This window comes from Bos mutus, chromosome 7 (assembly GCF_027580195.1).
Source record: "Bos mutus isolate GX-2022 chromosome 7, NWIPB_WYAK_1.1, whole genome shotgun sequence".
Taxonomy (NCBI): domain Eukaryota; kingdom Metazoa; phylum Chordata; class Mammalia; order Artiodactyla; family Bovidae; genus Bos; species Bos mutus.
Window position 1 is genome coordinate 45,894,450 of NC_091623.1, and position 11,078 is coordinate 45,905,527.

At 51.0% G+C, this 11,078-nt stretch overlaps 1 protein-coding gene across 1 annotated transcript in view; it reads right to left on the reverse strand.

Annotated features, from left to right (window-relative positions):
- The window catches only part of UNC13A (unc-13 homolog A), a 75,534-nt gene that overhangs the window by 25,044 nt on the left and 39,412 nt on the right, over positions 1 to 11,078 (reverse strand). The window contains exons 15-28 of the mRNA XM_070374703.1: positions 10,405 to 10,483; positions 10,236 to 10,241; positions 9,672 to 9,743; positions 9,165 to 9,384; positions 7,945 to 8,172; positions 6,603 to 6,744; positions 6,316 to 6,485; positions 5,214 to 5,329; positions 3,774 to 3,937; positions 3,252 to 3,402; positions 2,874 to 2,942; positions 2,471 to 2,560; positions 2,107 to 2,241; positions 70 to 203 (exon numbers count right to left, since the gene is read on the reverse strand). Coding sequence (XP_070230804.1) covers positions 70 to 203; positions 2,107 to 2,241; positions 2,471 to 2,560; positions 2,874 to 2,942; positions 3,252 to 3,402; positions 3,774 to 3,937; positions 5,214 to 5,329; positions 6,316 to 6,485; positions 6,603 to 6,744; positions 7,945 to 8,172; positions 9,165 to 9,384; positions 9,672 to 9,743; positions 10,236 to 10,241; positions 10,405 to 10,483 — 1,776 coding nt within the window. The remainder of the gene's footprint in view (positions 1 to 69; positions 204 to 2,106; positions 2,242 to 2,470; positions 2,561 to 2,873; positions 2,943 to 3,251; positions 3,403 to 3,773; positions 3,938 to 5,213; positions 5,330 to 6,315; positions 6,486 to 6,602; positions 6,745 to 7,944; positions 8,173 to 9,164; positions 9,385 to 9,671; positions 9,744 to 10,235; positions 10,242 to 10,404; positions 10,484 to 11,078) is intronic.

Consider the following 11,078-nt stretch of genomic DNA (forward strand, 5'->3'; position numbering starts at 1 on the left):
AAGACACAAAATTGTGACACACATTCATGACGACCTCCAGATAATTAATTACACAGACACAGAACTCACTGGTTGAGGCAGGGAGTGTACGAATTTTTGTCTTCCTCAATGATGGACACTATGAGAGTGATCAGCTTGGACCAGAAGTCGAGGTTCTTGATGCTGGGGCCTTGTTCCTCTGGGGGAACTTCCCCCTTCTTGGCCTGGAAAGAACAGTGGGGATGTTGGTCACAAAGGGTTCAGGGGTAGGGAGCTCAGACAGTTCATTATTGAGGGGCAGGAGGTTAGGGAGGAAGGGCCCAACTAACATGTGTATGATTCAGGTGGGAGGTCTTCTTGAAAAAGGAATTAAACTCATGTAAACTGGCCTCAATGGACATGAGTTTGAGCAAACTCTGGAAGACAGTGGAGGACGGGGAAGCCTGGCATGCAGCAGTCCATGGAGTCAAAAAGAGTCAAACACGACTTAGCGACTGAACAGCAACAACAAAACAGGCCTCAAGAGAGCTCATGTCCACACAGCTCACGAAGCTTAATTAGACTCATAAGAATAAGTGGAACTGAATTTAGTTGAACAAACTCAAGCCCACTAAACCAAACAGAATCGAAATAAATGCAAATCAGGACTACTTAGGTTAACAGATGGCACTTCTCAGAGTTAATTCAGTGGAACAGGGCCAGTTACACTGAATGAATAGAATTAAACTTAACAGGATTGAATTAAACTCAGATGAATCCAATTGGATTGAACCTAACCAATGTGCCCAAGATCAACATCAATCTAAATCAAAATAATGGAAATATACCAACTTGAACTCAATCCAACCTAAAGTAATCTAATTCAATTCAACCCAAGTCAACCCAATCCAACTTCACCTGCTTAGCCTAACATACTCAGGCCAACTCAATCCAACTTTGGTCAATCAATGGAAACGAGAAAATATTGGTAGATAAACTCAACTGAAATAAGTCCGACTCAACTGAACTCAACTATACCTAATCCAACAGCCAAGCTCATCCTAACTCAAGCCAATTCAACCCAGTCAAGAACAATTTCAAATAAAACTAACTGGAAATGAATAAATTTTTACTCAACTCAGTCCAACTTGGTGATGCTCACCTGATTAGCCTAGAGCAATTTTAACTTAAGTCAAGTGAATAGAAATAAACAGACCTAAACTGATTATTATATTAATAATTGAACTAAACCAAATCCAGTTTAATCTACTTCATCCCAACCCAGTTAAGAGCTACTTGATTTCAACTCAAGTCATCTGAATGTAAATGAACGGAATAAAAGAAAATTGAGCGGAATTCAGCGTCTGTGTTATCTCGTATCAGAAGCCCAAGCTGATGGAAGGGCTCAGCTCCCACAGCCTCTTGTGATTTCTCCATCCCAATGCTAATAACTCCGGTTGTAAATTTCCAATTTATACACTTTCCCCCCAATAGACTATAAACTCCTTGAAACCTCATTGACAATCCTGGGATATTATATGTGTAATCAATGTGTTGAAAGATCTCAAATAGATAAATAAATACTCAAATAAATTGAGTTCAAGACTGAACTGAAGAAATTCAATTCAACTCAACATTTATTGAACAGGTACTCTATTGCAGGCACATTGTACTATGCCAGACTCAACTAAGTTTGTGCTCAGACACTTCAGTCATATCTGGTTCTTTGTGATCCCACAGACTGTAGCCTGCCAGGCTCCTCTGTCCATGGGATTTCCCAGGTAAGAATACTGGAGTGGTTTGCCATTTCCTCCTCCAGGGGATCTTCCCAACCCAGGGTTTGAACTTTTGACTCCTGCGGCTCCTGAATTGGCAGGCAGATTCTTTACCACTGAGCTACCTGGGAAGCCCCTAAAACCAAACTGATTGAGCTCCTACTGTGTACCAGATGCTAAGTACTTAACTATACTTTATCTAAAGCTTGCATCTCATTGAATTTCCTCCTCAGTCCTGAGGTGTGGGTTTATGACTCCATTTTACAGGGGAAGATACGGAGGTTGAGAAGAGTTAAATCACTTGGGAAGTGAGACTCAGACCAGGGTCTAGTTGGAGCCCCCTGGTCCCCTCTGCCTCATCTGGGGTTCTCACCGGGTCAGTCTGGTACTCTCGACTATAGAGTTCATGACAATTGTTGAAGATGTACTCATAAGTAGAGTTGAGGCAGGCTTTCACACAGTCCTTCACCACCTGGCTGGCTCGGGGTGGGCTCTGGAGTTCTTGTACCTGGAGGGAGGAGGAAGGGAGAAGGGTATGGTTGTGCAAAATTGGGACAGGAGGTACCTAGAAAGTGGCTACAGGTGGATCTATGTTTAAGGAAATGATGTAGCAATATGGAAGCACAGGGTCACTGAGAAAGGGCCCTGCTTTCCAGATGAAATGTTACTTGTTTAGGACCTAACAGTCCTGGAGTATCCTTCTCGGAGAGCTAATGGAACTAGGTCCCCTTACCTACCTTCATCCGAAAGAAGGTGATGCTGGTGAGAAGGTCCACAGTGGATTTGAGGTCTTGGAGTCTCTCTGGGCTGCTGGCTGGGAAGTTATTCTATGGAAGGGAGGTGGAGTTACGGAAGAAGGCTAGGGGTTAATGGGAGATCATGTTTTAGGGGAGACACAAGAGCCTCCAAGTTTCAAGAGGTGTGTTAGGGGCAATTGAGAACATCTTGAAGTATCTGGGGGTATCTTCTTGGATGTACTAAATGTGCTGAGCAGGTGCTGCCCACAAATGTGCACATGTGTTGGAGGAACACATTCCACATGTTAAGATGGGCCCTCCGATATGCATGCTTGCTGGCAGCAGTCTCCTCCAGGCACACACATGCATGTGCTGAGTGAATCGTCATACGTGCACTTCTCACCCGATACATGGAGAGGTCTATCCGCAGGGAGTTATGCAGCTGGTCCAGGAGCTTCACAAAGCGCTCTTTCTGAGGAGGCAGAGGTGGAGGAAGAGGTTGGGCAAAAGCAGGGACTTGGGGATCAAGCGCACCAGCCAAAGTTGGCTGACATATTGGCTAAGAGGTTGCTATATACTCAAACACCCCATCCACTGTTGAACTGACCCCTCATAACATCCATTTCCATTCAACACAGGGGCAAATTTAGGCTCAGAGAGGGGAACTGAATGGTGCAAAGTCACACAGCAAGTGAGGTCCAGACTGGGGATCTGGGAGTCACATGAGGTCTGACCAGCACAGGGTCAAGCTCTCCCTTATCTCTAGGCTCCTGGAACTGACCCCAAAGTTGGAGGCGGCGAAGCGGTCAGAGGCAGACACGTTGGTGGAGGCGGTGGTGTGAGCATAATAGGCGTTGATGTTGGCAAGCAGGGTGCTCATGACGGCAGGCACCCCAGGACACATGTACTTGGACGAGAGGCAGGCAAAGTGGCTGGTAGGAGGGAATGGGAAGCACTGGGCCTGGTGTCCAGACCCCAGAATGCCTCCAAGACAGCCCCCAACCTCGCAAACCATCCCCTTACCCTCTGCTTGATTCTGCCCTGAGTTTCTGTCTCTTCTCTGAACTGCCCTATCTCTGCCTCCATCTCCAGCTCTCATCCTTGTCACTCAGGTTCCCACCAATGACACTTCCCTAGCCTCCAGGAAAATTACAGAACCCCGACCACACTCATCTTCTCCCTGGATTTCCCTCCCTTCCCAAGAGCCCCTTCCACCCCAGACCTGCCAGTGGCCTCTTAGTAACCATCCCTCCACCCCGCCACGCTTCCTGCACCTCACGTCCACCTCAGTCTGCAGCCTTACGTCATGGCTTGGTAGATGGACTCGACGCCGTAGCGCATGGCAAATTCATCTACAATCTCCTGGGCTGTCTCATCATAGTAAACTTTCCAGGCGTCATCACCCTTGGCATCTGGGATCTTCACGACCCCATTGTTCTGCACGTCTGTCACGAAGTGGAACAGGTTCTGCCACCACAAGGGAGAAGGTGTCATCGAGAGTATAAGGGGACACAAAGGGTCAGGGATCCCAGGTAGAGGGCAACTTACCTCATTCACTGATCTGTTTACTCACTAATTCATTCATCCACCACCCACCCATCCATCCAACTACCCCAAATTTCAGTTATCCCTCATCCATCCTTCCAACAGTTCAACTACACACCCATCCATCTGTACGTCTGGCCATCCAGCCACCTACCCACCCATCCATCTCGCTATCCATCTATTCATTTACCCATCAATACAACAACCCCAAAACCCACCTGTTCACGTATTCACTCTTTCAATAATTCAACCGCACATCCATCCATCCCATACGTTTACCCACAACTTCACTGTCCATCTATAATTCATCCTTCTACCCATCAACCAGCAATCCACCCATCTATCACTCACCTGTCTGTGCACCCACACATCCACCCACCTACCTCAAAACTCTCCCATCCACACACCTATACTTCCAGTAGTTGAACCACACATCCATCCACCCACCCTTCCTTCCATCCATTTGTCTATCCACTCACCTACCTACCCACCATTCCAACAACCCCCAAATTCACCTCTATACTCAAACTTTCCTCTAACTAATTCAACCACACATCCTTCTATCCCATCTAACTACCCATTCAGCTTAATCTCTCCATTTAATAATTTATCAACCCATTCAACCATCTATCCTATCTATCCACCCATCAATTTATTTATCCATCCATCTTTCCATCCATCATCCATCTGTCCATCCATCTACTCACCCATCTATCTATCCAACTGTTTCCAATTCACCAATTCAATTCATCTGTACTTCCAACAATTCAACCACACATCCATCCACCCATCCTTTCATCTTTTCACGCACTTTTTATCCACTCAGCACTCCTTCATCCATTCAATCAACAAACTGAGTTCTCTCCAGGAACCCCCAGGCAGTTAGAAGAGACAAACCTTGGCACAAAGAACCTAACTGTGAGTGTTCAGGGCTGAGACAGATGGAAGACCTGGAGTTTGCTGGTGGGGGTCCATTCCCCTTCCCAGAGGAGAGGGGCCTGAAGATGGAACCTGATTGATGGGGAGGAGTTTTCGGAGCAGAAAGAATGGCATGGGGGACAGTCTTAGAGGCCCAGAGGAGTGTGGGTGGTGTGGTCAGAAAGAGGAAGAAGCAGCTGGGGCAGGTAGGAGTGGTGAGTGGAGGGAACGTGGGGGATGAAGGTGGACTCCAAAGGCAAGGTGGAGCAGCGGGCCTCACCTCGTGCAAACAGGTGTACTGGACGTGGTATGGAGCCACCTTCTCTTCACCTTTGATCTCCACACTGATGTGCAGCCGGATGGCACCTGACACAGCAGATTTGTCAGTCCGCTTGTCTGCAGAGCAGAAATGATGGCAGTGTCGGAACTATAGCCCCGGGCTATTTTCACATATGCCTAACTACAGGCCTCCCAGACTCCTTGATGAGACCTAGGAGTTTCTCCTTAGATTGGCTCCCTAGACTTGTGTCTCTCCCATTAGACTAGAATTCTTAAGCCCTGTGTCTGCCTTCTAACTAGGATCCCAGATCTTGCTTCCTCTCCCAGATTAAATGCCTTGGTCTGCATCTCCTTCTTTATACTCAGAGCCTTGCTTCTTCCTGAGGCTGAGCTCTCAGACTCTGTCTTCCTCATCAGATCAAGCTCCCCAGAATCTACTTATCCTCTTAGACAGGATTCCTGGATCTGTGCCTCTTTCCTCAGACTACTGTCTTCAGGTCTTGCTTCCTGGCTCCCCCATCAGAATGGGAGATCTAGATTTCCTCTAACCAAACTAAGAAGTTCCAAGACTCTGCTCACCCCTCTCAGACTGGGGTTCTTCCTCTGCCCTTGGTTTGGGCTCACAGATCCTACTCATCTTCCTAGAGTTCTTGGGTTTATGGCTCCCGCTCTCAGATTAGGAATCCCCAAATCCACCTCTTCCCTCTTCCCTTATGCTGGATTCTCAAAGTTCAATTCCCCTTCTTAGTTTAGATGCCTGGCTCTGTGCCTCTCTCCTTGCACTAGGATCCTCTGGTCTTGTTTGTGCCTCCCGCATCAGAATGGGATATGGAGATTCTGCCCCTCCCTCAATCTCCCAAACTGAACTAAGAGACGCCTAGGTTCTGCTCACCCTCTCAGCCTGGGGGCTTCCTGCTCCTATCAGACTGGGCTCACAGACTCTGCCTTCCTCATCAGATGGGGCCCCACTGACCCTGCCCCCTTCATTAGACTGGGCTCCTAGACTAACTCCTCCGGACACTGTCTCTTCCCTCCAGCCAGGCTCCCCACTTCGGCTGGGACTCCCCCTACCCTGCCCCCCACCGAACCCCACCCTTGCTCACCCAGGTTGTACCACACGTCCATCTCGCCACTGAGTGTCCGCACCTCGATGATCGTCTGACCCAGGAAGTCATCGGATTCCCTTTTGAACCGCTGCTTCACGCGAGATTTGATATCGTCGTCCTCATCCCAGACGCGCACCTTGATTCGGTCTGAGGAGTTGTGGCATTCACTGCAGAGGGGAGGAGGAGGTCAGGGCAGGATTCTTGAAGCTGCCCCCCTCCATCCCCGCCGCCTTCAGCTGCCCCCATAGGAAGCTCCGTATGGGGGGCCCCAGCCAGACACTTACAAGTGAAAGTTCTCCTCCCACACGGGGTTCAGGTTTCCATAGATGGTTTTTGTCCGTTTCTTGGTCTTCCCAACCTGGACGGTGACATAGGGGTCACTGGATCCCGTCTTGTCCTTTGCCTGCAACCCCTGGGCACAGACCACTGGAAGACACACAAAACAAATATAAATGTGGGCTCCAGGAGTAGGCAGGCCAAGAACAGTCACGCCCACAGGCTCCGCAGGGAACCCCTGTGACGAGGACTGAGGGCTTTGCTCTGGCCACAGGAGCCGTAAGCATACCCACTGCGCATGCGCGACGTGCTCGCGCTTTAACAACCCGGGGAAACCTCACCCGGTGAAGGTGAAGGTGCCCCATGGTCACCCCTGGGGCGGGTCACTCTCAGGCATATGCTCTACACAGCCCCCATAAAGTCCCCAGAAGGATTGAGCCGTCAGTTGCCCACAGTATGACCCGATTGGCATCCTCCTCTGAGCTTCTTACCTCCCTGCTCCCAAATTGAGGGAGGATCTGGAAGTCCTGCTTAACTACTTGTTTAAATCCTTCCTGCTGGCATCTCCCACTCCACCCAAGTCTCCATCTCCCACTAGGACTTTCTGGGACAGCATCCCGGATACCCATCTGCCCTGAAATCCTCATCTTGTCATCTGTTTCCCGGGAAATCCCAAGGAGGATGAGGAACGGATAAACACCACAAGGCCCCGGCCCCTGGGAAGGACCTCTCAGGTCTGGGAGCTCAATACTGCCCCTCTAGTGGTTGCATGCATCCACTACATCGCTTGCTAGGTGGCACCCCGCGCGCATGCTAAACCGCTTGTCATGTCTGACTCTGCGACTCTATGGACTGTAGACCTCCAGGACTGTAGCCCTACATCCCCTCTGTCCATGGGATTCTCCAGGCAAGAATACTGGAGTGGGTTGTCATGCCCTCCTCTAGGGGGTGTTCCCGACCCAGGAATCAAACTTGCATCTCTTATGTCTCCTGCATTGGCAGGCAGGTTCTTTACCACTAGAGCCAGTTTGTAGGACTTATTCCCTCCTGGTGTCACTTCCCAGTATTCCTGGGTGCTTCCTGGGTTCACCTCCCAGATAAACTGCTTGCCCTCATCTCTTCTTCAGGTCTGGTTCTAGCGTCTACCAACCGAGATACACCTAGAAACCGTTTCATGCACACACGTTTGGAGATATGCCCAACTGTGGGCACAAACACGTACACACAGCCATGAGAAAGTCAGGGAAACCCTCAGATATGTGTAGCAAAGGGAAGGAAGGAGCGTGGGAGGGACCGCAGGAGGCTAAGATGGAACCCCGTGGCAGCCCCTCCCCCACTCCGAGGCCTCACCAGTGATGCTGATCTTGGCCGACCACTTGGATGTTCCGTCCAGCACGCTCTGCTTGACTGCCTTCATCTGTTGCGTGTGTGCAGTCTTGGTCACCGCGAAGATCTCCTGGATGAGCTCGAAGATCTCGGGCTTGTTGCGCTCCCGGATCTTCATGCGGTCCTTGAGCACCATGATGATGTTCTGCGTCCGGTCCTCCGCCCCGTGCTTGGAGCTCTTCTCCGCCGCCCCTGAGGATGGACGCAGACAGGCGTCATCTTACACAGTGCACCCCCTCCCAGAAGCGACAGCCCTGATTCTCATTCCAGGGCTTCCTCGTCCCTTGTCACGGATACGGGGTTCAGGTGAGTCACTGCCCCCAAGCTAGAGTGCGTGCTCAGTTGTGTCCGACTCTTTGAGACCCTATGAACTGTAGTCCGCCAGGCTCCTCTGTCCATGGGATTTCCCAGGCAAGAATACTGGAGTGGGTGGCAATCCACGTTTTCCTTCTCCAGCGGATCTTCCAGACACAGGGATCGAACCCCAGTCTCCTGCATTGGCAGGCAGATTTCTTTTACCACTGAGCTACTTGGGAAGCGCTCAAGAGATACCAGAGCTCCTACCAGCTCTCTGAATTCTCCCCCAAACAGGCCTTTCCCTCTAAAGTTCCCACCCTCTGTCTTAGCCCCTCCTCTCCGCGGGAGTCCCCTCCTGCTCTGACCCCAGCCCTCGCCCAGTACCCCCCCTTCTCTTACTCTTCTGCCCAACTTGAGTCCTCTCTGTCCTTTGAGTTAACCCTAACCATAATCCATTTTTCTCCGTGAAAAAACCTCTACCTCCCATTAAGCCCACCCCTTGTACAGTTTATTCGCTTCCCAGGTGGCGCTAGTAGTAAAGAACCCTCCTACCAAACGTGGAGAAGGGCATGGCAGCCTACTCCAGTATTCTTGCCTGGAGAATCTTCATGGGCAGAGGAGCCTGGCGGGCTGCAGTTCGTGGGGTCACAGAGAGTCGGACACAACCGAGCACGCACGCGCATCCTTCCTTAGTGTACCGTTTAGCTCCTCCCTGAGTCCTGCCCCACCCCTCTAGGACCTCCTGCACTTCTCCCTTCCCAATACCCCCCAACACTGTCCAGCAGCATAGCTCCGCCCCGCCCCGCCACTCGTCAGAGCCCCGCCCCTATCATTAACAGTCCCTCCCCTTGGTTTCCGCTCCGCTCCCGCCAGCGTCCAGCACTCACGCTGCAGACAGTCTGCATTGAGCAGGTCCTGGCACTTCTCGTGGCACTTGACACCGCACTCGGTACAGCGCATGCCCTGCCGCGCGATGCCCCACAGCAGTCCCTCACACTCGTAGCAATAGGTGGGTGTGGTAGCCGTCCACACCTCGAAGTTGTGTGGCGTCGTGCACGAGATGGGGTAGATTAAGGCTTGCAGGGTCTTCTTGTAAACGTGATTTTTCTGCGGGGGAAGCAGGGCATGTGACATAGAGCCCTAACCTGGGGGCACTGGCTTCTTCCCTCTCCCTCTCCGCCTTCCACCTCCTCGGCTTGCTGAGTACGGTAAAGTCCCCGTCCCTCCCTACCTCCACACTGTAGGAATCCACGGTTTCTGTGTATAGACTATGCTGCTGTGTTGTCGAATTCTGTAAAGTGAGGAGTGCCTGTCTCTGCCACACCCCACTTCCTTTCCTCCAGGAGCCTCCAGCCCAGTCCACCCTCCAATCTGGGGAAAAGAGCCCCACGTACCAGCTCTTCGTTGTTCAAAGTGCTGGATGCCAAGGCGGAGGTGATGCCTGCTTTTCTGGACTGGACAAGGGACTGGAAACAGGGAAGTCACCGAGGGAGTCAGAAGGGTCCATTGACACCCAGGGTTATCACCGCAGGCAGAATCCACGGTTTGAGGCCACCAACCACCGATTCAGGTCACAGCCACAAACAGGAAACAGGTCACAGCAGTGAGAGCAAAAATGGCAAAAAAAAAAAAAAAAAATTGGGAAGTAACAGAAGCTCCAGGTTAGAAGAGACCCTGGAAGGGGAGCAGCTCCACATCTCTGACTCAGCCATCCCTCACCACAATGGACCAGACTAGGGAACTACACTTGGCCGTGGTCACCAGCCACAGAACAAAACCACCAGCCACAGCATGAACCAAAGTGGGGAGTCACCTGCTTTCTTCCCACCAGTGAACTGTATGTAGTACATGGCAAGGCTCCCTCCCCAGAACCCATGTGCTGGGGGCCAGCTGGAAGATCCCAGTGCGGGGTGGGGGCCTGGGGAGGATATTCAAGGGCCTGGGTCACCGTCACTCACCATGGCCTGAAGTGTCCAGGCAGCACGCAGAATAGAAATCAGATCACATTAGTCTCAGAGAATGCCTGGCCAGCCCCTAGCCCCAGGTCTGCCATGGGCAGTTGTACAGGTTGAGCACTGCCTGAGGCAGGGCTGCTCTGTTGGGGGAGGGGAGGGCACAGGCGCTCACCAGGTCGCTCACAAGTGGGATCGGCTTCCTCTTGCGGATGTCCGGCATGCTATCAATGATGATGAGACCACCGCCAGGGCTGCAAGACATCCAGGAATGTCAAGGGCCCAGGGAAGTCCCCCTTCCTTCAACAGACATTATCTTAGCCCTGGGGAGGATACCTGATCTCCCCAGATACTAAGGGTTGAATTATGTCTCCTCAAAAGATACATTGAAGACCTAACCCCCAGTATCTCAGAATGGAACCTTCTTTGGAAACAGAGTCATTGCAGGAGTAATTAGTTAAGGCAAGATCATACTGGAGTAGGATTCATTCCTAATTCAATGTAAGTGGTATCTTTATAAGAAGAGAGACACACGAGGAGGAGACGGTGGTGTGATAACAGGGGCAGAGACTGGAGTGACTCGTTTACCACCCAAGGAATACCAGGGACTTCCAACAACTAACTACCAGAAGCTAGAAAAGCAAGGATTCTCCCCTACAGATGTCAGTATGACCCTTGCCAACGCTGGTTTTGGAATTCTGGCCTCCAAGAACCACAAGAGGATGAATGCTGTTGCTTTAAGGGCCCCGTTCGTGGCAGTTTGTTACGGCAGCCCTAAGAAACAAAGACACTGGGCCTCAACTTCCTGGTCTGAGGAATGGGGAGATGCAGTTGCCCACATTTAATGAA